This window comes from Pelodiscus sinensis, chromosome 4, assembly GCF_049634645.1.
Source record: "Pelodiscus sinensis isolate JC-2024 chromosome 4, ASM4963464v1, whole genome shotgun sequence".
Lineage (NCBI taxonomy): Eukaryota > Metazoa > Chordata > Testudines > Trionychidae > Pelodiscus > Pelodiscus sinensis.
Window position 1 is genome coordinate 41842617 of NC_134714.1, and position 27453 is coordinate 41870069.

At 48.8% G+C, this 27453-nt stretch overlaps 1 protein-coding gene across 2 annotated transcripts in view; it reads left to right on the forward strand.

The window, feature by feature from the left end:
* Positions 1-27453, forward strand: part of ISM2 (isthmin 2) — a 51336-nt gene that overhangs the window by 10592 nt on the left and 13291 nt on the right. Inside the window, exons 1-3 of one of the 2 annotated variants that reach the window (XM_006115990.4) lie at positions 20973-22261; positions 23290-23550; positions 26486-26813. In XM_006115990.4, coding sequence (XP_006116052.2) covers positions 23332-23550; positions 26486-26813 — 547 coding nt within the window. In that variant the 5' untranslated portion in view covers positions 20973-22261; positions 23290-23331. Of the gene's footprint in view, positions 1-20972; positions 22262-23289; positions 23551-26485; positions 26814-27453 lie in introns of those variants that run through there. The other variant, XM_006115989.4, reaches the window with a different exon arrangement.

The following is a 27453-nucleotide window of genomic DNA, read 5'->3' on the forward strand; positions in this document are numbered from 1 at the left end:
GCCTCTCTAATAACCCAGAGGACACCAGGTGCAGAGCGCTGTGCAATGTCTTCAGCGAGATGAGATTTTGTACAGATGTCTTAAGCTCACATCTGCTCTCCCTCCCCCACCCCAACCCCCTTCTGCTTCCCACAGAGACTGTGGCAGCATTACGTGGCTAAGTGGGCATCTCGCTCCTGGGAGGTGGTAATCAACAGTCTCTCTCAGGATGTGTAAGTGGGGGGTGTCCCAGGGAGTTTCTGGGTGGAATGTGGTGTGGGGATGCACTCAGTGCTTAGTTGTAATGATAGATACACGGGGACTATGAACTGCTAAGCCTAGAGGTGCGGGGCTCAGCCCTGGCAAGTCCCAGCGTAAATTCAGCACTGGATGCACGGCACTGTGGGAACAAGGGTACGAAGGGCATGTTATTTGCAGTTGTTCTTCAGCAACAGTTGATTGCACAGGGCTCTTGGGAGGGGTTTTGCCTTCCTCTGTAGCAGTGAATGGGGTACCAAGCATGCGTGTGTGATGGGCCCCGAGGAACCCATTTCACTTCCTTTTCTAAGTTCCTGTACATTCAAAAAATGATAATACACTAACTAGCAAAGTGTCAGAGACAGAGGCTCTTGCAGGCTAGACCCCCACATTACCCTGTCCTATACTATTACACTGTTTAAAGGGAAACTGCTCCAGAGAGGGAAGACAGTGGGCGTTATGGGGAAATGGGGTCTTACGGACAGTGTCCATCATCCAATGGTGTTTCTGTAAATGCCCCTTTGCACTCTCCCCTCCTCTTAGTTTTCTTTACACCTCTAAATAGTGTTTTGAGGGCCCTACTGTGTTGTTTAGGCCTCACTTATAAGTGTTGCTATTTTGAAAGGGAGCAGAAATGGCTTCAGCATGTTGACTCAAAATGTAACTAAAGAGCCAGTAAGCAAGAGTCTAAAATCAAAATCTAAAGTTTCTCATGGCTCCCCAGTCCTCTTCTCCTGAGCTGGCTCTGGCAGCCAGGGCAGGATGGTGAATGGAAGGAGCAAGCTGACTCCCCTGGAGTTTTTGCTTCCCAGTCTCTGGCATAAATTAAAACAGCCCCTAGGACAGCTCTGATGTTACAGCTGCCCAGACTAGCATGGTGCAGTCCAGCTTCACCCTAGCCTGTTGTAATTCCTGGCAAACTCTGATGCCAGAGGCTGCGGTTTGCTCTGCCAGACTACCTAGCCTGGGGAAGCCCTGAGCTCAGAGGTATTTCCAAGTGGCTGATTGCACTGGTTTTATGGCCCTTGCATGCTGATAGACCCAGTGTATGGAGCCATGTATCCCAACCAAGGCTTTGGGTAGTGAAACATCTAGCATGCCTTGGATGTGATTTAATGCCAAAGTTTTAAAAAAAGAAAATGCTTTCTGGGAGGGTGGGTGGTTTTGTGCTCTTATGACTTTGGAAACAGTAATTTAGCCTTTCTACCCCTCCACAAAGTGGTTCAATATCACTGTCTCCATTTTACTAATAAGGTTCAGAGAGAAGAGTGACAGGGGAGGTAGTGGCAAAGTTGGAATTAGGGAATCAGAGGATCTGGCTTTTACTCCTGACTGTGCCACATATTTCCTGGAGGACCTTGGACAAGTCACTTGACCCCTTCCCTCTGAACCTTACCTTTCCATCTGTGAAGTGGCTGGTACAGACAAATAAATTCCTTTTTGTGAGGTGCTCAGACACTGAGAAAAGCGTAACTGAAAAGCCTATGAATAATTTAAAAGTGTATAAATTGATCAGACTGGAATCTGAGGGAAGGTTTTTCCTCCCATTGTGACCACGCCATGGCACTGTGCAGATATACAGGGGCTATCGAAGGCCTCTCTTTGGCCAGGGGAGAATCCCCATTGCACAGGCACTGTTCAAGTCAGCCACAAATCTTCTCTCACGCCCCGACATAGGAGGCATGCCAGAGATAGAGCAGTGTGGGTGGACCACTAGCCTGGGGGAGATACCTAAGTTACTCTGTGGGCCATTGTAGCCTCCAGAGGAGCCTAGAACTGGGAGGGAACAAAGGAGGTTTGAACTTAATCTGGGTCGAGCCTGGCCCTGTGCTGGCCAATGATGGGCATCCCGGGGAGAACTGCATTTAAGTACAGCTGTCTGACCACAGTTGCTACAGCCGCATCAGCTGGGCTGCCATTAGTTAGGATGTGACTGTTAGAAAGTACTAAGAGCATGAAGAACAAAGCAGCATCCTGGGAATTTGGCCCATCAGTGGCAGGGATAATCCTCCTGAGAAGAGTTCTGAGAGGAGACAAACTCTCAGGGAATGGGAGGGGGCAGGGATTCACTGTTATTGTGAAGAAGCAGCTGAGCCATCCAGCTATGATTGTGGAATCAAATGAGCCGAAGTACTGAAAGGATCAGGTGCTGTGGTAGCAGCCCCACTCCCCGCAGCAAATCAGGATGATGCTATGTGCCCCTTTATGGATCCTTCCCATTGCTATGAATGGAGCCAGCTCAAGTGATCCGTTCCCTGAAACACACTTTTGATTTACGGTGCTTAATGATGCCTTTACATAGTGGCTATTTTTGTCTGTTTTCAGTTTTCCCACAAGAGGAGTCAGACCCCGTGGGCAGCCAAATCCCTTGGCCTTGTGCTCCACCTCCTGCTGCACCCTCAGCAGCCCCGGGTAACCTGGCTCCAGGGCGCTGGGGTGTGTAAGCAGGGGAGAAGCAGCCCAGAGCTGAGTTCCCAGCTCTCGGCTTGTTGTGGGTTTTGATCCCCCTGGGAAATGTCTGTGGTTTAGCTTGTGATGTTTGTTGGCAGCTTTCAAGCAGCTGGGGTTACATCACTCATTGCTGCTACTGATGGATGAGTTTGTGGCTTGGTCCCACTGCCAGTTTCCCCCAGTGCATCCAAAGCCATCCCTCCAGGATAGGGAAATAGACATGCCTTACATTCTATTGCAGGGGTGGGCAAAGGGGCCTCTGCAGGCCGGGTTCAGCCTGCCAAGCCAGTGGATCTGTCCCGCAGCCACCCTGCCGCTCCCCCGCCCCCTAGCCAATTGAGACCGGGGGACGGCGGAGCGCGCAGTCTCCCCTCCCTGCCAGGGGCACACGGCACTAGAGGGAACCACCGGATGTTTTAAAACAGCTGGTGTTTCTAGCCGCCATGTGCCCCTGGCATGGCAGGGCAGGAGGTGAGAGACTTTGTGCGCTCCCCCACTCCCAGGCCCTGATTGGCCTCGGGGTGGAGAGGAGGGCGCAAGGTCTCCTCCCACTGCGGTGCCTAGAGGGAACCACCGGCTGTTTTAAAACAGCTGGCAATTCTCTCTGGCAGGGGGGACTTCACACGCTCCCCCACCCCCAAGCCATTCAGGGTCTGGTGGGGGAAGCACGAGAAATCTCCTGGCCCCTCCCCTTCCGGGATGGCCTGGAGCCACTTCAGAAACTTAAGAAGTGGTCCCCTTTTAAAAATTATTGCCTACCCCTATTCTATTGCCTGCAGTGCCATTCCCTCCTGATTGCTATTGCAACACGTTGCCATAGGTTAGGGGAGCCAGGGGAGCTTGTCTTTGATCGCTCTCCTTGATTTCACTTCTAAAAAATCCATCCAGACAAGTTGGTGGAAGCCATGAGCTAGCCAGAGTTATTCAAATGGGGCGTGTGTGGGGAGGGCTCTTGTTTGGCTCCTTTTCTTTCTTTCACAGCTTTGCATAAGCTGAAAAGCTAAGGAAGCAGCAGCTGGAGCCATTGGTGAGATACCCTGTGCAAGCTAGCAAATGTATATCATTAACTGGAACAAGTTAATGGTTACTAAAGCACATGGGTTTTATAGCTGGAACAAGTTAACAGCAACTCAGTCCTGTGCATTAAGAGCTTATGTGTATTACTGCTCAGCTATGTTAACAGAAAACATGTGGCCTAACACTAGAGTGTGTGTGTGTGTCCGTCCGTCCGTCCGTCTGTCCAGCTGTTTCTGTCTCTGATCTGGATCTGGCTACATGCAGCCTGTATTGTGTACTCTGATGCATTTTCTGAGCATCATTCTGTCCTAGCAGCATGAGGGCAGTGGAATAGTATTTGCTTCTTTGAGGTGTGGGACTGCCTGCAGTAGGCACCAGCACTCTTGTCAGACTCCAGTTTCCAGCAGGGATGTTAAAGGTTAACCAGTTACCCAATAAGCATTAGCCTTCCAGAATGCTCATGGGTAACTGGTTTCACGGCCAACCACAGCGACTGGTCCAGTCTGCCATGCAGGGGCAGCAGGCAAAGCCCTGTCTGCATCATACAGCAGGACCCTGACTGCATGGGGATGACCAGAAGGGAGGTGGGGGTGTCCTGGTAGGAGTGTCCCAGTGGCAGGGGAGTGTCCCAGCAACAGTCCAGCATGGCTGTGCAGGAGTGGCCATGCCCTGCAGGCTTGTGGCCCCAACTCTTGCTGATCTGACTCATCCCTGGCAGGCTGGCAACACCTCCCACTCTCATATCAGAGTGGCCAAGGCTGAGTGGGCGGTTAAACCAGTTAAATGTTAAAATTTTAATTGTTTAAATGGTTAACTATTTAAACGCTGTTTTACATCCTTAGTTTCTAGTGCCTTTAACCAAGACATTTATCCAAAAATCTATCAAGTGTCAGGCCAAGAAGTGCTAGTAACTCGTAGGAAACCTCTTGGGACAGCTCTGTGCTTTAGCTGCTGAAGAAGTAGTCCCCTTTGCTCTTATTGTGCTATACAAGAGACTCTCACAATTCGTGGAATTGGTATTCGCGGTTCCACTTATTCACAGGTATCCTATGGCTTAAGGAGGGGCAGAGGCCAGGAGTCGTGCAGAACTCACTGTGGCTCTTGGCAGCTGCAGAGAGTTTCCCTGCCACTCCCTGCAGCCATGATGAGTTTGGGAGCCACAGGGAGCTCACCGTGGGGGCTGGGAGCTGTGGCTCCCAGTATTGGCAAATTTTGCCATTCATGGTGAATGCAAGAATGAATCCACTGCAATTGCAAGAGTTGACTGTATATCTATGGCAAGTGAGGTGAAGGGATTGTTATCGGAAATTACACCGGAAGAAGCCACCATTAAAATGCTTCACTGATACTTTTGGATGGGATCTTAGGTTGGTGTCATGGGTAGGTCACTGGATATGTTCTAAGGAAATCCAGGTTAAATTCCTGGTTCAACCACAGATTTCCTATGTGACTTTGCACAAGTTACCCAATCTACTGTGGCCCTGAATTTCCCATCCATAAAATGGGACTAACCCTTTCCTACCTTGCTGGGGCGTTATGAAAGTAAAAGCTGCTAATCATTATGAGCAGGGGTGGGGAACCTAAGGTTCAGGGGCCAGATGCAGTCCCCGATGCTGGCGCTCCAGTGGCCCCACCTTCCCCCCCGCAAGGCTGGAGCACACAAAATCTACTAGCCTCCCCCCTCTTGCTATGGTGTGCAAGGGAAATGTGGGGAGTATCTTTCTCTTTTTCAATCAGGGGTCATGCCAGTGAAGATTTGATTTTTTTTTTCTTCTCATTTGCATGCAGGTCCTGACTGATTTTTTTCTGTGCATCAGTGGCCCCCGAACCAAAAAAGGTTCCCCACCCCTGATTGTGAGGATACTATGTGCTCACATTGCCCTGTTCAGAGGAAAGCAAAGAAACAGTAATAAAATACTGTGCCTGCAACTGATCTCTGAAACAATGCAATACATGTCAACATCACAGGGTACTTATGACTTTATAATAGCTAGAAGGGGGAAGCTTGTGCCATCAGATCCCTTAGGCTTCTTACTTTTTGCCTGTGTTGTTTTATATCAAAAACTGTTGCAAGATCTGTTACAAGACAAATCAATTTTAATGTCTGCCTGGCACAAAACATGTTCCTCTTCGCCTATATGGCCTTTGTAAGCTCCTCATAGCGAATCATAGGAGAAAAACTTTAAAGTCCACATTTTCAAAATGGTATTTCTAAAAGTGCGTGTGTGCCTAAGCTGGGAATACATGTGCCGGCGTATCCCCTCATTCCAGGTGCCACCTGATGTACTAGGCTACCGATTCCACCCTGGGTTCCTTCACCCTGTCTTGCTGAACCAGCTCCTCAAGCCTCCTCTGGCATACACTGAGGTAGGGACACACCAAGCCACAGAAAGATAGACAACGAAATCAGTACAGGCAGCCCCCGGGTTACGTACAAGATAGGGACTGTAGGTTTGTTCTTAAGTTGAATCTGTATGTAAGTCGGAACTGGCGTCAGCTGCTGCTGAAACTGATCAGTTTCAACAGCGGCTGAATCTGGACGCCAGTTCTGACTTACATACGGATTCAACTTAAGAAACCCAGGCGTCCCCAAGTCAGCTGCTGCTGAAACTGATCAGCGGCTGATTCCAGGAAGCCCGGGGCAGAGCAACTCTGCCTCGGGCTTCCTGTAGTCAGCGCTGGTCAGTTTCAGCAGCGCTGACTTGGGGACGCCTTGGGCAGAGCAGCTGGGGTGCTGCCGGGTTGGTACAGTAGCGCCGAGGAGCGGCGCTGCGGGACCAACCCGGCAGCGCCCCAGCTGCTCTACCCCAGGTGTAGGCAAGAAAAGCCTGGTCTGCTGGGGGGGGAGGGCACTAGCTGCACCCCCCCCCAGCAGACCAGGGAGACGCGGGTGGCGGCCCGCGTCCTCCACGGCTTTGCTCCGTCTCTCTGGTCTGCTGACCAGGGAGACGGGGAGCAAAGCCTTGGAGCACGCCCGCAGCGGGACAGCCCAGGCGCGCCTGGGGTGTCCCGCTGCGGGCATGCTCCGCGGCTTTGCTCCCGGTCTCCCTGCAGACCAGAGAGACGGGGAGCAGCTTTTCTCGCCCCGGAGGACGGGGGCAGTGGGACTGCAGCGCATCTGGGCGTCCCGCCGCTCCAGTCCTCCGGGGCGAGAAAAGCCCCGTTCGTAACTGCGGATCCGACATAAGTCGGATCCGTGTAACTCGGGGACTGCCTGTATTGCATGGGAAAGCTTTCAGCTAAGGAAAGTAAGTGCACACCCCCTTGGAAATGCAATCCCAAAATTGTTTTGTCTTGCACTTAGGCTTGCCAGATGCTTTCACCCAAAATCCTGAACATGGCAGGGGGAAAAAGAAAAAGGAGACCAAACTTTTTGCTGAAAGTTGTTAAACAAAAAAAACCCCCCCAAAAACCAGGAGAACAAAAAAAAGGTCGCCTTTAAGATTTGCCATCCTCCCCACTTCCCCACAGCAGGGAAACAATGTCCCTGCCGGTCTTCTGTCCAAGAAAAACAGAAAATACCGGACATTTTACATGTCTGGTATTTTCTGGGGTTTTTTTACTGGACAGGGGCCAGAAACAACAGACTGTCCAGGCGAAAACCAGACACCTAGCAACCCTACTTGCACTGCCCAGAGAATTGTACAACACAAGCTAATTGAAATTCGCCCCCTCCCTCAATGGGGAGGAAGAAATGTGCAGCTTCTTCCCCTTCCCCAATTAGGAATTTCACACACTGGGTTTAGAGAAAACAAAAGAAGTGTGTTCCCTACAAAATATATATTTTAAGTAATTATAAGGAGTAGCAAACACATCAAAGTAGATTATTGATCAAATAAAATAAACACACAAACCAGTCTTAATACTCTAAAGAAACTGGCTATAAATAGAAATTGCTCACCCTAAATGTTGTTTGGAGCATTTCCTTTTCCAGCCTGGGTTTAGCCCTTTCTTTCCCTGTTCATTCTTAGGTTTTACAGCAGTCATTTTTAGGGTTGCCAGGTGTCTGGTTTTTAACCAGACAGTCCAGTATTTTTGTTGAAACTATATGGCAACCCTAGTCATTTTGGGCAGGGATTCAGAGGGCAAGAACCAACCTTGATTATCTCACTCTCCAGCCTTAAATAGGATTTAAATGAGGATTTTGTCGTTTGAACCCATCCACTCATTAGTGGAAAAATACTAGCAGTCCAAGATGGAGTTTTGTAGCAGATACATGATCACATGACTCTGCAGTGTCAAAGTAGTCCTGAGTCAAGGTTGCTAGCAGCATACCAGGACACTTCTCAGGAAGGAGGGAGATTAGCATCTTCAAAATCCTGTTGTTCCCCTTAATAGCCTGTCCAGGCTGTATGCCTTCGGTCTGGGGGATATTCCCCAGATGTAAACACAATTAGAAATACTGATTCTAACTTCACATACAAAACTGATGGATGCATGCAAATAGAATAATCACATGGAGTAAATTATAACTTTTTTACTGGCATCTCACATAACCCAATAGCATAAACCACAATTACTTATTCCAGAATGAAATTTCTGTGAAGAATATGGGGCAGATTGCCACTATGTCCATCTCCCAAATGTGCAGGGCAGCAGGACATGTGTACACCTAAGCTGGGCACATGCACGTATTTTCATGGGCCGGCTGGAGAATTTACACCTACATACCTACTACCTGATTTGCCTTTGAAAATTTACTTTTAAAATAACATTATTATTTAACACCTTACAGTAACTCCCAAGGGCCCCAGTCAGAATCAGGACTCCAGATTGCAGAAGATGTTGATTCTGATATTGTAGCAAAATGGCTCTGACAATAACTGCCCATTAAATTTAGTTTAATTAAATTTCATTTGCAGGCTTTTAGAGGTAGGAAGATTGTTGTCACATGTTTCCTAGAGCACATGGATGGGACAAAGACATCCCTTAAGGGAGGGTCTATTAATAGAGATTCTCTATGTCCTAGTAAAGAGGAGACGATGGAAAATAATAAGATATGGATAAGATCAGATGAAAAACAATTGAAAAAGAGTCCCATTCAGTCACATCAGGTAATGGCAGACCGTTAAATAGAGACAAGTTTTTAAAGTGCTCATATACAGACACTAGACATCTTAATAGTAAGATGAGTGAACAAGAATGCCTCATAGTGAATGAGGATATTGATATAATAGGCATCACAGAAACTTGGTAGAATGAGGATAATCAGTGGGACATAGCAATACCAGCTTACAAAATATATCAGAAAGAAAGAACAGGTCATATGTGAAAGAAAACATAGAATCAAATGAAGTCAAAATCTTAAATGAATCAAACTTTTCCATAGAATCTTTATGTATAATAATCCCATAGTTTAATAATGTGAATATAGCATCTGACCAGGATAGTGATAGGGACTGTGAAATGCTTAAGGGAAATTAGAGAGGCTATACAAATGAAAAACTCAGAAATAATAGGGGATTTCAACTATTCCCATATTGGCACAGCCCCCCTCCCCCCCCCCCCCCCCGGCTATCCCCACAGCCTGGTATCCCCCATTGCCAGGGTTTATACATCACCTCAGGATGGGATGCAGAGATAAAGTTTCTTGACACCTTAAATGACTGATTCTTGGAGCAGCTGGTTCTGGAACCCACAAGAGGAAAGTCAGTTTTTTATTTAGTCCTATGTGAAGTCAGGATCTGGTCCAAGAGGTGACTATAGCTAGACCACTTGGAAATAGTGACCATAATATTATTAAATTTAACATCCTTGTGGTGGGAAGAACACCACTGCATCACTATGGCATTTAATTTCAGAAAGAGGAACTACACAAAAATGAGGAGGTGAGTTAAACAGAAATTAAAAGGTACAGTGCCAAAAATAAAATCCCTGCAAGCTGCATGGAAACTTTTCAAAGATACCATAATAGAGGCTCAACTTAAATGTGCACTCCAAATTAAAAACACAGTAAGAGAAGCAAAAAAGTGCCACTGTGGCCTTACAATCAACTAAAAGAAGCAGTGAGAGATAAAAAGGCATTGTTTGAAAAGTGAGAGTTAAATCCTACTGAGGAAAATAGAAAGGAGCATAAACTCTGTAAAATGAAGTATACAAATATAATCAGGAAGGTCAAAAAGGAGTTTGAAGAACAGCTAGCCAAACATTCAAAAAGTAATAGCAAAATGTTTTTAAGTACATCAGAAGCAGGAAGCCTGCTAAACAACTAGTGGAGCCACAGAATGATCAAGATGCTAAAGGAGCATTTAAGGATGATAAGGTCACTGCAGACAAACTAAATGAATTCTTTTTCTATTGGTCTTCATGGCTGAGGATGTTAGGGAGATTCCCAAATCTTAGCCATTCTTTTTAGGTGATAAATTTGAGGAATTGTTCCAGATTGAGGTGTCATTAGAGGAGATTCTGGAATAAATGTATAAACTAAACAGTGACAAGTCACCAGGACCAGATGGCATTCACCCAAGAGTTATGAAAGGACTCACATGTGAATTGCAGAGCTATTAACTGTGCTTTGTAACCTATCCTTAAGTCAGCTTCTGTACCAAATAATTGGAAAATAGCTAATATGACACCAATTTTCAAAAAGGGCTCTATAGGTGATTCTGGCAATTACAGGCCAATAAGTCTAACTTCAGTACCAGGCAAATGGATTGAAACTATAGTAATGAACATAATTTGTTGGGGAAAAGTCAACATGGTTTCCGTAAGGGTTAATCATACCTCACTCATCTACTAGAATTCTTTGAGGAGGTCAACAAGCATAGATCTTGTTGATATGGTGTACTTAGATTTCCAGAAAGCATTTGATAAGGTCCCTCACCAAAGGCTCTTAAGCAGAGTAAGTTGTCATGGGATAAGAGGGAAGGTCCTCTCATGGACTGATAGGTTAAAATTTAGGAAACGAAGGATAGGAATAAATGGTCAGTTTTCAGAATAGAGAGCGGTAACTAGTGGTGTCCTGCAGGGGATCTGTACTGGGACAAATCCTATTCAACATATTCATAAATGATCTGAAGAATGGGGTAAACAGTGAAGTGGCAAAATTTGCAGATAATACTAAACTGCTCACAGTAGTTACATCCAAAACAGATTGTGAAGCACTTCAGAAGGATCTCTCAAAACTAGGTGGCATGGCAGATGAATTTTAATGTTGATAAATGCAAAGTAATGTATATTGGAAAACCTAATTCCAACTATACATGCAAAATATTGGGAACTACATTAGCTATTAGCTATTAGCTGTCGCCAGAGGCATGTAGATTAGGCTACCAGACATAGGAAAATGAAGCGGCGATTTAAATAATCGCCGCTTCATTTAAATTTACATGGCTGCCGCGCTGAGCCGACAATCAGCTGAGCCGACAAACAGCCGATCAGCTGTTTGTCGGCTCAGCGCAATAGTCTGGATGCGCGGGTGTCGACATCAAAGGTATTTGTCGACCACCCAGGTATGCCTCCTGGGATGAGGTTTACCTGGGTGGTCGACAAATACCTTTGATGTCGACACCCGCGCGTCCAGACCATCGCGCTGACCCGACAAACAGCTGATCAGCTGTTTGTCGGCTCAGCGCGGCAGCCATGTAAATTTAAATGAAGCGGCGATTATTTAAATCGCCGCTTCATTTTCCTATGTCTGGTAACCTAATCTACATGCCTCTGGCGACAGAGGCATGTAGTCTAGACGTACCCAGAGAGAGATCTTGGAGTCACTGTGGATAGTTCTCTGAAAACATCCACTTATGTGCAGCAGCAGTCAAAAAATCAAAAAGAATATTAAGAATCATTAACTGGAGGTATCCCAAAATAGTTACTCAGTGTCTTTTGAACACACCCATTTATTTTGAAATATAATGGGCTCACTTTCCAATATCCCTGTAAATCTCATTCCACGAGAAGTCAGGGACATTTTGGAATAGTGATTTATTTCAAAATAAGTGATGCATGGACAGTGCCAAATTTCGAAATAAGCTATTTTGAAATTAACTCGAATTGCATAGCTTATTTCAAAGTGCAAAGTAGACGCACCCCAAATTAAATTACAGTAAAACCTGCGCTATCCGGAATGTAAGCATCCAGAAAACTGTAAAAACCAGCAAATTTTTGATGCCGGAAAAAGAAAAGAAAAGAAAAAAAAAGGAAACTGGCCTGTTAAGTGCTCCTCGTACCTGATGTGCAGCCCGTACCTGGGGAAGGAGCGAACGGCAGCTGGAAGCAAACATCTTGGCTCCCCCCTTGGCTCCTGGCACCCTCGGCAAGCCAGTCATCCCCTCCTCCCCTGTGGCTCCCCCCCACCGTGGCTTGTGGCCCCCCTAGTAGGCCACATCCCTGCCCCCGCATGGCTCCCGTAGCCCCCCCCGTAGGCCCCCCACGGCTTCCCCCCCCCCAGATAACCATAATTTTTAGGTTACGGGCATGCCCTAATTCCCGGGCTTGCTGGATAACACAGGTTTAACTGTAATAGGTAGCAGATTTAAAACCAAGTGAAGTATTTTTTCACACAGTGCACAGACAATTTGTGGAACTCCTTGTCAGAGGAAGTTCTGAAGACCAGGACTTGTGCAGGGTTCAAAAAAGAACTAGATAAATTCATAGGTCCATGAATGGCTATTAACCAGGATGGATAGGAATGGTATTCCTAGCCTCTGTTTGTCAGAAGCTGGGAAAGGACGACGGGATTAATCACTGAGGGTACATCTAGACAACGGGGCTATTTCGGGATATCAGAGGTATCCTGAAATACTTATCTCACGTCTTTTTAACGTGCCTGTTATTTCAAAATATTTTTCGAAATAACAGGCGCACTATTTTGACATCCCTGTAACCCTTGTTCCACAAGGTTTAAGGGATGTCTCAAAATAGTACATTATTTTGGAATTTGGCACTGTGTAGACATGCGAAATTTAGAAAAGATAGGCAATTTGCATAGCGCAAATTGTGCATCATATTTTGAGTTTAGGCTCCTGTGTAGACACACCCTGAATTATTATCTGTTCTGTTAATTCCCTTTGAGGCACCTGGCATTGACTACTGACGGCAGACAGGATACTGGGCTAGAAGGACCTTTGGTCTGACTCAGTATGGCTGTTCTTATGTCCATTTCATACCTACCATGCTTTTGTTTCTCTAGAAATAATAATTTCAGTGCAGCTCTGAGCAATCTGCAAAGTAGGTGGTGAGAATGGCCAGATGCCTGTCATAAATAAAATCAGTATACAATTCATTTTTCATCAGCAGCATGAATCCTCTTGGGGCTTCTGGATCTTAAAGCAGGATCATTTATTGCAGTGGTCCCCAACCTTTTGAGGTTGTCGGGCGCCAGGGGGCGTGGCCGTTCACCCGCCGGGTGCCAGGGGGCAGGGACACTTGCGCGCCCGGGGGCGGCCCCCCCCATAGCCGCATACCCAGTGGCAGCCCCCCCATAACCGCTTGCCCGGGGCCGGGGCCCCCCCATAGCCACGTGCCCGGGGCTGGGGGCTCCCCCCGCAAGCACCCCGCAAGCGCCACGTGCCCGGGGCCGGCGCTTCCCCCTCCCCCTGCAAGCGCCGCACGCCCGGGGCCAGGGCCGGCGCTTCCCCCTCCCCCCCGCAAGCGCCGCGCGCCCAGGGCCAACGCTCCCCGCAAGCGCCGCGCCATGTGCCCGGGGCCAGGCCAGCCCCAAGCACTTGGCAGGCGCATGCAAGTGCCCCCGCGGGCACCGTGTTGGGGACCACGGATTTATTGCCTGCACTAAGGACCCAGGTCTGTTATCTAAAGTTGTAGGAAGGCCATTAACATCTATTTGTGACCCACCCAGCACTAGGGGGTGACAGAGTGAACTTGTGTGGGTGTGGGTATGAATTAAGTTAAAAGTGAAGAAGCCTGCCAGACCTATTAGCAGAACACTGAACCTGCGAAAGAGCCTTTTGATATTTGTAGTACCCCAGATTAGCCACTTAATTGGCTCTTACAGTAAGCAATTTCCTCCTTCCTTGTCGCTTCCTCTCCTCGCCACCCCCTCACCTTCTGTTCTATGTAGCTGATTTGTTAGTTTGTAATAATTTTTTTTACCTTCTCTCATTGTATCCCTCTGTTATAAAATGGTCATGCCTATTCACTTTCAGAATATGATCTGAAGAAGTGGGTCTGCCCCACAAAAGCTCATCACCTAATAAACTATTTTGTTAGTCTTCAAAGTGCTACATAACTGCTTTTTTGTTTAGCCATTCAAGTGGTAATGAAGCCATTTAACAGGCATTTGCCAACCCCAGGCATATAGTGTCAAGTTCTGAATTTACTGTGGTAGTCTAAAGGACCTTAGTTTAAAATTGCTTTAAAATATTTCATTGATGTGTTGCTGAATGTTATAAAAAGCCACACCTATAAAAACCATCACCCGCACCCCCCCAGGCTGCCATCAGGCATAGGGGCACCAGTTTAATGGTACTGTGGAGGGCAGTGGTCACCAACTAGTAGATCAGGATCTACTGGTAGACCCTGGAGCCTGTGACAGGTGATCCTGACTGGTTTGGCCAAGAGGTTCTCAAGCGCAGCACTTCAGCTGTCCCTCTCCCGCTGCTATGCATCTCCTGCCCTTTTCCTTGGAGCTCTCCCCACCTTCCGGTGCCTGCTGTTTGCTGTGCAGGGCAGGGACGGAAGAGGAGTGGGTGCTGATGTCAGGGTGCCCCCTCTCTCTTACGCCGTACTTTGTCTCCACAAAACGGAAGTGGGGCACAACAGGATTTGGGATTGAGGGAGTTTGCTGGCTGCTTTTGAGAGTGTTACCGAGCCAGGGCAAGGCTGAGCCTGCCTTAGCCCCACTGCACCACCACATAGGAGCAGCCTGAGATAAGCAATGTCCAGCTAGAGCCAGCTCCAAACCCCTGCCCCTATCATGAACCCCCTGGTGAACTCCAAGTCTTTCCCCTAGCCCTGAAGTCCCAGACCCAAACTCCCTTGCAGAGCATGTACCCTGAACCCCCTCTTCCACCCCAACTCCCTGCCCCAGGCTCAGCTCAGAGCCCCTCACACTCCAAATTCCATAGCCCAAGACCAGACCCTGTGCCCCAACCCTCTGCCCCGTCTGATGAAAGGGAGGGAGGATGGAGTGAGCAGGGGAGGGCCTCAGAGAAGGGGCACAAAGGAGATGGGGCAGGGATATTTGGATTTGAGGTAGGTTCTGGACTGCATTTAAATTCAAAAAGTGATCTACGCTTAAAAAGGTTGGAGACCCCTGGTGTAGGGCCTCTTAAATCCTGAGGATGATCCTGCTTGCGGCTGCAGGTAAGCTTTTATTTGTGTGTGTGGATGTTTGTAAGTCAGATGTTTGTAAGTCGGGGAGTGCCTATCCGCCTAATCACAGACTATATATTCATAATGGCCATCAAGTTTAGAACATTACATGCATTCATAAACAAAAATATGCTTTATAGTACGATAATAACGTATGCAGTCATTTGGCTTACTGGCTCTTTTGGGGGGTTTAAACCTTCTGTTCTCCTCTTGGGGTCCCAGACCCTGATTTTAACACCCCGTTGTGAGTCTGATGCTGAAGTTTTGGCAATTGGCTGTGATGTACGCTTCATCTTTGCTCCTTCTACAGCTAGGACATCAGCTACTTTGTTCTCCAGTCCCTCGGTATGTTTAATTTCTATAAATTCCTGCAAAGCTATTCTTCAGCATAACAATGTGGAGCAGGTTCCTTTTGTTCCATGGTGCCATGCTGTTGGTGAATGGCCTATTAATACTAGGGATATAAGCAACTAGTCAATTATCCGATAAGCAAAAGCTTACCGGATAGTCGACTAGTCCCTCGACTAGTCACTCCCCCCTTTGCTGCCTCTAACAGAGACAGCAAGGTGGGGGGGGGGAGCAGGAGACGATGCTGGGGGAAGCCAGCTTAAAATCCGGTTCCCCCCAGCACCACCCAGCAGAGGACAGGGAAGGCAGGAGGGTAGTGGGGACTAGGCACAAGCCAGGAATCAGCTGATTCCTGCCTTGCACCGAGTCCCAGACACTGTGCCTCTGCTTTTTACATTTATTAAGAGCCTGCTGGCTCATTATACATTTAAAAACCAGAAGCACAGCGGAGAGGGGGGGGACCCTGCGTGAGCCAGGACAGCTGATTCCCAGCTCATGCTGGGTACCTCCACTGCACTCCAGCCTTTTTACATTTAAGACTGGAGTGCAGTGGGGGATCCAGTGCAAGCCAGCTGGCCCGGCTCACACTGGGTCCCCTCTGCTGCACGTGATCCTTTTAAATGTATTAAGAGCCTGCCAGCTCTTAATACATTTAAAAGGCAGAGCCACAGCAGGGTTAGCTCACAGGGCCAGGAGCTAACTCCGCTGTGGCTCCCCCGCTTATCGACTAATCAGCTAGTCGATGGAAAATCCATCAACTAGTCGATCAGTTAATTAAACTAAATTTAACAGCTCTAATTAATAATACATCAACTAAACAGGTAGGATCTGAGTTGTGCACATCAAATATTCCTTTTTTATTATAGAATAATTGTTAGATGAGAGACCATTTTTAGCTGAGAAATTCAGTTGTCCCACTCACATTACATCTTTCAATTAAGGAACTAGACACCGAGAAGTGATTTTACTCCTGTACTTGTCATTTCTGTAGTTGGTATGACTTGTACACTGATATGACTGCTGCTGGAATGTAGTGTCCAGCTCTGGTGTCCACAATTCAGGAAGGATGATGATAAATGTGAGAGGGTTTAAATAGCCACAAGAATGATGCAGTGCTGCGGAACCTTTTTTGGGTCGTGGTCACTGACCCACAAAAAAATCAGTTCAGAGCCACACACAAGTGAGAAACAAAAAAGAAAAACAAAATAAAACCCTCACTGACATGGCCCCTGAGTGAGAAGGAGAAAGACACTCCCCACATTCCTCTCACACACCAAAGCCTCGGGGGCTCAGGCTAGTACAGTGGTCCCCAACATGGTGTCTGCGGGCGCCATGCATTTGTGTGCGCCCGCCAAGTCCTCGGGGCTGGCCTGGCCCCGGGCACGTGGCACACAGTGAGCGTGGTGGATTGGCCGCCCATGCCCTGAGCGCACGGTGCGTGGGGGGGAGCGCCAGTCCCAGGCGCAGGGTGCTTTGGGGGGAGGATCTGGCCCCGGGCATGCAGCCCTTGGAGGGGGCACTAGCCCCGGGTGCGTGGATATGGGGGGGCCCTGCCCCCGGGCACGCGGCTATGGGAGGGGCCCGCCCTCTGGCACCCGGCGGGCAAATGGCCACGCCCCCTGGTGCCTGGCAACCTTAAATGGTTGGGGATCACTGGGCTAGTAGATTTTGTGTGCTCCAGCCCCACAGTGGGTGGGTGAGTGGGAGCTGGAGTGACAGTGTAGACTCCCCACTGCTGGCGGATGGGGGGAGCCCTGAGCCACAGAGGCCAGATCCAGACAAGCCAGGGGCTGCATCTGGTCCCCAGGCCTTAGGTTCCCCACTACTGCATTAAAGAATTAGAAAAATGTGCCTAAGCTTGAGCTCATTGAATCTATAATTGTATTCAGCTAAACAAAGAGGAAGCTGAAGGATAACTTGAATGCAGTCTAAGTATATACACAGCGAACAAATATTTGATACTGGCGCGTCAGTCTAGCTGAGAAAGTTCTATGATGTGATCCAATGGCTAGAAGTTGAAACTAAACAAATTCAGATTGGAAATAAGACAAAATTTTGTGACAGAGTGAAACAGTGAACCCAGGGCCATGGTGGTTTCTCCATCACTGGCAATTTTACACTCAAGAATGGTGTTTCTCTGAAAGATACTCTATAATTATTTGGGGGGAAGGCCTATGAATTGCGTTTATACACAAGGTCAGACTAGATTGGGGTGAACAATAATTTTCTCAGGGGATCCTCTCCAGAATTTTGGTATGTGGTCATGATATGCATGTTTCTATTATGTTAATGGAGGCGGTACAGGGTCTGAGATATGCTCAGGGCAAGGGATTGGGGTGCAGGAGGAGGCGTGGGATCTGAGAGGGAGTTTGGATACAGGAGAGGGTTCTGATCTGGAACAGGGTTCAGGTTCAGAAGGGGATGCCAGGTACAGGCTCTGGCCCTGGCTGGGAGGCACTTAACATAAGCAGCACTCAGCTGGCGCACAGTGAGGCACTCAGGCAGGCAGGCTGCTTGCATGCCATAGGGTTCCCATGCTGCTCAAAGCATCTGGCTGGCTGCTAGCAAAGGTGTTTCTGAATACCTCTTGATGGGAGTGGGGGGATTGGGTCTCTGCATGCTGCCTGACCCTGGAAGCACCATCCCAGCAGCTCCCATTGGACAGTTTCCAGCCAATGGGAACTGTTAGGATGGTCCTGAGGGTTGGGACAGCATGTGGAGACTCGCTGCCCCCCTCATCTGAAAGGGTACAGAGATATGGTTGCTAGCGGCAACCAACCACTTCTGGGAGCGGCATGACCAGGGCCACAGCAGGCAGGCACCAGACAGCCTGCCTGAGCACTGCGCCGTGGGACTATTGGTGGCCTAGAGGACGATGGCGAGCCAGAAGGCAAGTAACGTTTTGTACAACACTACAATCCAAGCAGCTGCAGACAAACCCATGCCTGAATTATCAAAGGGGGGGAGGTCTGAACTATCTTTTTAAAGCAGAATCCTTTTTTTTCACCTACATCCACCTCATTAAAAACTGGCCAATGGGAGCTGCAAGAGCAGTGCTCGCAGGTGCATGCAGCAGGCAGAGATCCACTACGCCCCTCCCTTCAAGGGATGTATGCCATGAAGAGACACATACACTGGTCCCAGCAGCTAGTCACATTGAGCAACATGTGCAGCTGTGGTGGGCTGGATTCACATGTGGGGCAGGCCGGATCAAGCCAGCAGATCGTATTTTGCCTGCCACTGGCCTAGGTATTACATTTATTTATTTATTTATTTATTATCTTTCCCATGCATGGTATTGTTGGCAATAATGCAAAGTAAGCAGAATGCTGGTACTAATCGCTGTTGAGTTCCAGTTGTCTGATTATAGATCTGTTGACCTTGTGACCAGAAGTTAATACATTTGTCAGTCCCACGTGCAGTAGAAGCGTGGGACTATGTCAAAGGATTCCTAGGCCACTGTGAAAGCAGTTCTAGCCAGACTCTTTATAATAGGTGAGCAGGACAGGTGGTGTAACATATATTTTGTACGTAGTAATTTAAATTGCTGCCCAATGGAATTGAAGTACATGGGATAGAAACTGCATGTACTGTGAGTCGTGCTCCAGACCACCTCTTGGATTTCAGTTCCTTAATCTTTGTTTCAAGCTGAACTTTACACCAAGTGTGAATTGCAGGATCAGCTAGAATGTGGAGATGAATTGTTTGGGTATATTGGTGAGCCTGGTATTTCTCTTGATGCCTGCTGGTTTTCAGGGCAAGAGTGGACCTGGAGAGCCGTTTACAAAGTCCTTGAGCTGAAGATATATGAACAAAGACATTTGTGTTTAAATTGATGAAATGAGAGGGGAAGGTAGTGATGTAGAAAGCAGTCTAGCGGGGGCTGCCCTGGCCCCGCTGCGGCAGTGGTGACAGGGGCTCTTCCAGCCCCTGCAGGCTGGGGGCTGCTCTGGCCGACCGTGGCCAGGGTTCTGCCAGCCCAGCCACCTTCGGCAGGCGGTGGAGGGGCTGCTCCTACTAGTCAGCCTTCCAGTTAAGCGGTTACTTGGTAAACTTGCCAGTTAGGCTAATACTTACCAGTTAACCATTTAACTTTTTATATCCCTAATATATACCAACCTTTTTTGATCCCAGAGAGACACTGACTCACCCCAGACTCCTTGAAGAGATCATTGAATGGTGGCAGAGATATGCTGGGTAATTTTTGAATTTTAATAATAAGTGATTGGCAAATTAAAACGTTGTGTCAGAGGGCCTACTTCAGTCCTTATATGTGAGGATCGGAGCAAATAGTTATTGCCAGGAGCTCAGTGGCCGCTATGTGCAAGAGAGGGATGGTGGGCTGACCCTGTCTAGTTCCTCATTGGAGATACTGAATGCTGTGTGTGTTGTAGCTGTGGCAGGGGGTGGTGGTAGAATAGGAAAGGGAACTGGGTTTTGAAATCAAGTTACTGAATGTTTGAAATCAACTTTATGCCTTTATCCTTTATCCCAGAGGACTTTGTGCCTACGAGGCAGGTGAAGGGTTTCTTAAATCTGGCAATGTCTCATTGAGGCCCATTGGTTCTTTCCAGGTCTCCTTCAGCAGGGTTGTTACCTTGTGGGAACCAGAATCTTAATTGCCTGAGCTGGTGCGGGTATAAAATCGGAAGCAGGCAGCACTGGCCAGTGATAGCACAAGAGAATGGGAGTCAGGAGAGCTGAGACTTCTCTGTGACGTCTTGTGTGACAGACACTTCCCTACACTGGGCCTGAGTTTCCACATGTGTAAAGTGCGGACCGTGGTGCCTGCATGCCTTTGTTAAGCACTTTGAGAGCTACTGATGGAAGGCACATGAAAGGGCTGAGTATCACCAGCGTTTCGTTGCCGTGACTTTCTTGCCATGCTGCGTGCTATAACACAAGGTTTATCATAAAGTGTGGTTAAAATTTAGTGCTTATGACAGTTGTCCTGTTGACAGCCCTGAGAGTGAGGGTTTCTTTATCCACAGAACAGGTTCACTTCTGTGTCTGTCAGCATCTCAACCTGCCCCATGGAATCCCCATTGGATAAGATTTCGCTCCCTGCTGCCCGTTCATCCTCAGCCTCTCTGCTGAGAGGGGCTAACTGCAATGTTGCCCTTCATGATGTGGATGCTTTTCCCTCTCAGAGCTGGACTGCAGGTAGCAAATATCAGACAGTGAAGACATTCACTAGCCGATTAGCAGCCTCCGAGTGAAAAGCATTCAGACACTGCAGTGGATCAGTAGGGACTTACTCCCAATGTCTTGAACCACCCAGTAGAGAGGCCCGGGGTTTAAATGGCTTAGTGTGATTCAAGTCAGGATTCAGAAACAGGAAAGCTTGAATTCCAGCGTGAGCTGTGCTGAGAGGGAAACGTAACTATGAACTTCACTTCATGTCAGGTTGGACTTGGCCTTTCCTCTGAGCGGTTTCAGCTCCCAGCTGTGTGGTGATCTTATGAAATCTAAACGAGCACTTTTTCTAAACTAACTCCTGGCCCTGCCCACTGTAGCATGTAGGGGGGAGGTGGTGGTGTAGGAACTGACTTGTTGCATTTGGCTGGGAAAGCAGCAATGTAAGGGACATGGTTTTGCAGGTGATAGGTGGCTGGGGCTTGGGGAAATGAGCAATCCAGGGGCTCTGGGGTGCTCCACAATGGTTTGAAGTGATTGTTCTTTGTGTTTGGAACACAAACCTCGGGTTGTTAATCCCACCCTGACCAGAACCAATTATAATGTCCCCTGAATCCCCAGCAGCAGGATCTGCCATGTCCTGCTGCTGCAAAGCCCTTGCTGACATAGCAGTGATTGAGCTGCCACATCTGTTTGGCAAATATAGAAACGTGCTGTCTTGCCTTTGTGTCCTCTTCCTCACAATAGGATGTCAAATCAGAGGGATGGGCGGACCCCAAACAAAACCCTGCAGCCATTGGCAACCTAGGTTGGAGCCATTGTTTGTTAGAATTGGACCAACCCAAACAAATCTTTGGGTCTAATATCCATCCTCTCCTGACACATGGAACACCCCTCTGACCTGCATGTAGGGACCCATCTGGACAAAGCTGTCGCAGTCTCTTTGCCATAGCCAGCGCCACTCTGATAAAAGGGACCAACAGTGTCCCTGCTGCTCCCTTCTTTCCCTGGGGGAGGGGGAGACAGGCAGCAGGCCTTTGATGTGCAGGAACAGGCCTGGCTGACATGCTGTATATAGGCTCATGTGAGCCTGGCCCTGCTCCAGCTCCCTTTGAAGTGCTCCAGTGATCAGGATGAAAGGGAGAGCAGTCCTTCCCCAAACCATCTGGCCCTAATTGCAGGTAAAAGTGTTCTGTCTCCCTGGTAGGGAGGGGAGTTTCTCCCTCTTCCTTAATCCAGCCTGGGCTCATGGAGGGGAAAGAAGGGTCTAGTGGTGCCAGGGAAGCTGGGAACAAAGAGGAATTTGGGTTGGGCATCAGGAAATGCCTGCTACCTGTGAGATGCATGAGGTTGGGGAATCAGGCAGGGTGGAAGGCACAGAGGTTGGAAAGTTAAATCCTAGATCACTGGAGACTCTCCTGTAGGGAACCCTGCATGGGTCGCGTGAGGGCTGGGATGCAGAGAGCTTGACATGTTTTTCCCATCTCCGATTTCTCTGATGCACTGAAGCTTGCAATCCCTTTGATTTGCACCCTTTAATCCCAGTGTGTGTCAAGCACAGAGGTTAGTGACGTGGGAAACTGGCGCAAGTGGTTTCATTTGGAGGAGTTGATCCTGTTTGTTTCCAAATCCACTCTTAACCCATCCTGGTCTGGAAGCCTCTTGAGAATCGGGCATCCCGGAAGATGGCATCAGTGTGAAACGTTGCTTGCTGCAGCTCCCGGACCAGAGTGGGAATGCAAAGGCAAGCAAAACACTGCATGCCTCAGAATGGAAACAAATGTCCACAGAGTAAGAGCAGGTCAGTTAACACACTGCTTGAGGCTAACCATACATTATCTGTTTCCTATAATAATACAAAATGCAACTATTCATCTTTAGCAGTTTCTTTTCCTGTTGGCCCTTAGTAGATGATTCGTTCAAGAGGTCCTAGAGACAAAGCGGGTGCAAGGTAATGTCTTCTACTGGATCAACTTCAAATAAGTTGTTTTCTCAGATACGAATAAATAATTTATACATGAGTATCCTTGAAAAGTTCCCTCTCTGTTTAATTCACTGCCTGTGAGTGTTGGGTGGGGTGACTCTGTGACCATTCATAATCTTTGCATTTATCACTTTCCAGACAGAAGTTATCACATCTCATGCCATGGGGTGAAAATTCATTGTTTGCAGAGGCTAATCTTAGTGGGAGGGTGTTTTGTAATTTTCCTTCTATGTAAAATATTGAACAGCTGGCAGGTGCGTTTTTGTCCTTCCTCCAAGGAATATGGTCTCAGCCATTGGCAGAAATGAGGATTCCAGACAAGGCGGATGAACAGACTGGTGTGATATGAGCAGGGAAATCAAAATGCCAGATTAGATGGGACACTGTTATAGCAGAGAGGTGCTAATATTGGACTGGTTTCTTCCGTGGCAGAAAGCAGGGAAACATGAGACATAATAGAGACATTGATCCACTCTGGTGCACCAGGGATATTGGGGTAGGTGGGCAGTTGTTTTGATTTGGTGTTAAGAGGGGATGTGGATAGTGGAATAGACAAGCCAGTGGACAGCTCTAATGTGGCAGTCAGTGTGCTCTTTGCTTGCATGACATGTTTGGTGTGTCAGTCCACACTCAAAGGAATACGGAGCTAGTATGTCGATCAGCCTTGCATTTGTTGATAGTAGGCATATTTCAGGGACCTGTTCCTTGGCTTTTGCAGGCAGTTGTTTGTCTGCTCTTTGGCCCTGTCCCTGGCAGGAGGGTGAAGTGCAGGGAGCCCTGAATGGTAGCTCTGGAGATGGTCACGGTGGGATTGGAACTGCTATTGCTGCCTCTTTCATTGCCAGGTCTCCACTTCATCTGACACCCGTCTGACGCAGGAAGAGGAGATGCCGCAGGCTAACAAGGTTCGGAGCCTGAGGAGAAGTGGGCAGGCTGGGCCTCGCCGGCACAAACGCCGATGGTTGTCCCAGCAAGCAGGGAGGAACCAACCAATGCCGCTCCAGCCTGGCACTGCTAGCGAGGAGAGCACACCCTTTGTGCTGGATTTACAGAACCTGCCAGGGTTGGCCAACGTTGACCTGAATGCCCAGAACCCAAACATACAGGTAGGAGTACGGGTCTCTGTCACTGGCTGGATATGGGTATTTTGGGCAGGAGCAAAAAAGAAATGTGGCTGAGTTATGTAAGCGTAAAATCACTCCAGTGGCTGGGGTATCACCTGCTGGGGCAAGAGCCTCTTCCACCTGCCTCGCTGTTAGGGTTGCCAGGTGTCCAGTTTTCTACCGGACAGTCCGGTATTAGAGCCCTCTGTTGGGTAGAAAAATTCAGAAAATACCGGACATGTGCAATGTCCGGTATTTTCTGAATTTCCGACTGGGTGTCAGACTGAAACTGGGCGGGGGCGGGGGCGGGGGAGTGACTTGGAGGCGGGGCCCTGTGGTCACGTGCAAAAGCCGGGTGGGGTGGGGGTAGGGGCTGGGACTCCCAGCCACTCCCCCCGCTGGGCTTCTGCGCACACCCAGAGGCCCCCAGTGCCAATCGCAGCCCCGCCTCCCAGCTGGGAGCCTCTGGTTATGTGCAGAAGCCATGCTAGGGGAGCAGCTCCCAATCACTCTCCCCACCCCCACCCGGCTTCTACTAGTAACTAGAGGGAGTGCCTGCCAGGGGTGCATCCTGTTGGACTCTGGCTGTGGCTAGTGGCTGCACCTCCCCCCACAGCTCTGCTTCCCACCCCCCTTCCTCCCGGCCAGCCCTGTAGCCCCCAACTCTCCCGACCCGCCTCCTGCCCCCCTTCCTCCCGGCCAGCCCCACGGAACCCCCCCGCCAGCCCCACCTCCCACTCCCCTTCCTCCCAGCCATCCCCGCCCCCCTCCCAGCTGGTTCCTCTCCTCCCCCCCCCCCCCACGGTCAAGTGTGTCTGGTATTTGGGGGGGGAGGGGGGTCTACGTGGTAACCCTACTCACAGGAGAGACCAAAACAACTCTCAAACTCCTTCCGCCACATCATGCTGGGATTGATTTCATAGATGTACACCATCCCAGCCAGCTGAGGGAGTGGTGTGAGCTTGGATTATTGCCAGTGCTGTTGATTCTACCACAGTGTGCTCTGTTTTTAGGGTGAAGTGCTTTGTAGAGGCCAGTGGGTAGTGGCCATGTGCCAGGGTGGTGGCATTTCCTGGGCACAAGAAGCTGGTGCTCAGGGGTCTGTGCGTTTCAGGCCATAATAAGAGGGAGGGAGGGAGCAGTGACAGGGTTTCAGTGACCCTAACACCTGAGCTCCAGCAGGGAGGTGCTGAGATCTGCTACAGCTCCCCACCATTAGGGCTGGTGGGAAGGAATCTGAGTGGGAGGTGGGTGGGTTCCAGAATGGATGTCTCCCGGGTGAAACTGAACAACGGTTCCATTTGGGTCGGTTCTTGTGCTGTCTGACCCAGTTTTCACAGTCCAAGTCACTGAAATCGGGCAATGTAAAGGGCTGGGATGACACATTTTTCCTACAGTCTTGGGAAAGAGAGACCAAAATAAATGGCTGCAGCTTAGGAGCAAAGGGAAGCAAATCAGTGCTATGGTTAACCTTATATTGGGGGAATCCATTGATAAAGTCACCCAATCCTCCCCCTGGTCCGTACAGAGCTGGCACAAAATACAGTGGGGAAGGCTCTGATCAGGAACACTCCCTTAATGTGCTGCAGGACTGGGGGCCCTGAGGGGATGTGGTTGGGCAAAGGGATAATGCCCACAAGTCAGCACCCAGAATTGCTCTGATCACCATTTCCTCTTCATCCCTAAAGGGCCTGATTGCTGCCTTAGCTGGGTCCTGGCCTGCAGCATGTGTGCAGGGTGCGGAGAGTGTCCGAGGGGGCTGTGGCAGACGGGAACTGGACCCAGGCCTGGGGAGCGCCATAAACTGCAGGGTGGGGTCTATTAACCAGATGTTTTCTCTCTGGCCTTGTTTGATCTCCTAATTGGAAACCTTTTGTGTAAGGGCCCCATTTCCTGGACTCTGCAAGGCTGATACCATATATTCTTGCAAATAAGCCTCAGGCACATATCAACTGCACCCATTTAGGATGGGAAATGCTGGCGTAGAAGTGTCTTGCACCAGGGAATGAATGCTGCATAATCAAATCAGGGGTCCCGTTTCTAAGAGTCCTAGCCTATGCGTTGGTCCTCTGCAGACAGGAGAGACTTTCCTCAACCTGGCTGGCTGGGCTGGCCACTCCCAAAACATATGTTCTAACTGACCTGTTAGTCTAGCCTTAGCCTACCCGCATACACTTCTGCTACTGTACCTCAGGCCTTACTTCCAGCAACCCCCACTATTCCAGGCTCCCTCCTGTCAGCTGTGCCAGGCTGAATTTTGTGCTGTGGAGGAATGTCTACTTGCAGCTAGGCTGAGAGCCACCAAACTTACTGCTATAGTGATTCAAGCCAAAATAGAATCAGACCTGCTGAGGAGTGTGGCTGGAGTTTCAGACACACTGTCACTTTAATGCCAATCCTGTTACTTTCCATCCCCAGTGCAAGGGCCCAGATAAATCTCAGGGACACTTGACTTTATTAAACTGGCTCCTTTTCCAGGGTGCAGGCTGTTTCTATTCCTGGAGGATGATGTTGCTCGACCCCCTGCCTATCTCAGGCACCTCAGTGTGCTTCATAAACTGGTTACTGGCCCTTGCAGGACTTCTGGGTTGTTTTATGCGATGTTCCTTGCACTTCCTCCAGACTCTGGGGTGATCATTTTCTCAATGACCTATTAAAGCCTGGACAAAGTGACAGTGTCTGTTCAGGGAACTTCCCTATGGAGACTGGGGCCATCTGCGGGAGGAGATTAGCAGGGCCTTGTGTTGTGGCCTGTAGCAAAACCAGGCCAAGTGGGGAAACTAGTTGGAATGTCTGGAACCTGAATAGGGAACTACTGGACCAACACAAAAATCCTTTGTTGCCCTTTAAGGACGCCTCTAGCAACTGAGTCAGCCAAGAGTTCTGGTTTCAGTGCTGACTCCTCACTTATTGCTCTGTCTTGTGTCTGGGTTCCCAGGTCACCATTGAGGTAGTGGATGATCCTCAGGCTGAGATGGAGATGGACTTGCTGAAAGAAACCAGCAATGACTGGTCCTTGACCTCCTCTGAATGGCTGTCCCACAAGGACCTCTTCTGGCCCCTCTTCTGGGAGTACACGGATCCCACTGAGGAAGAGGAGGAGGAAGAGGATGACAGCATGGGCTCTGAGGACAGGGGGGAAGAGGAAGAAGATTATACAGCAGAGTACGAGGAGGAGGAGACAGTGCTGAGTGGAGTGGGAGGCAACTGGGACCAGAGGTGGCCAAGTCAGAAGAACTGGATCTTCAAGGAAAAATATAATTATGGTGAGTCATCCCCTGCCCCATAGCAGATACCCCCAAATTCTGCAGTGACCACCTCCCTACCCACTAGGGCCTGGATTAGTTTTAAAGGAACTGGGGGCATCCTCAGTGCAACGTGTTCTAATGCAGGAATGTCAGACTGGCAGCTTGATGAATTTGCCTAAATCACAGCTTTTGTGTTTTAAAAAAAGAACGAGCCCTGATAGTTGTGAAGGAGACTTTCCAAATATGCTCCAAGTGGAACAAAAACAGTGAAGTCTGCCTGAGTCTGCAGACAGCCTAGATAAATAACTCAGAATTCTCAGCTGTGCATCCAGTTGCACTGTTAACTCTAACAGGTATGTACATTCAGATGATAAATAAGATACAGACTTTTAACTGTGCAGGTAATTAGCTAGTGGAACAACTTGTCTAGGGATACGACAGGTTCTCCAGCACTTGGAGGCTTTAAATCAGTGTTTCTTAAACTGTGTTCCGCAGCACACCGGTGTGCCACGAGGCAGTTGAAGGTGTGCTGCAGAGAACAGAGTTCAAAATGGCCACCCTTAAAGGGGCAGGTGACCTTTTTTTTTTTTTTTCCCTCAATAACTTTCCCCCTGACCACCACCCCACCCCCTTTTTTTTTTTTTTTTTTTTGCTCAAC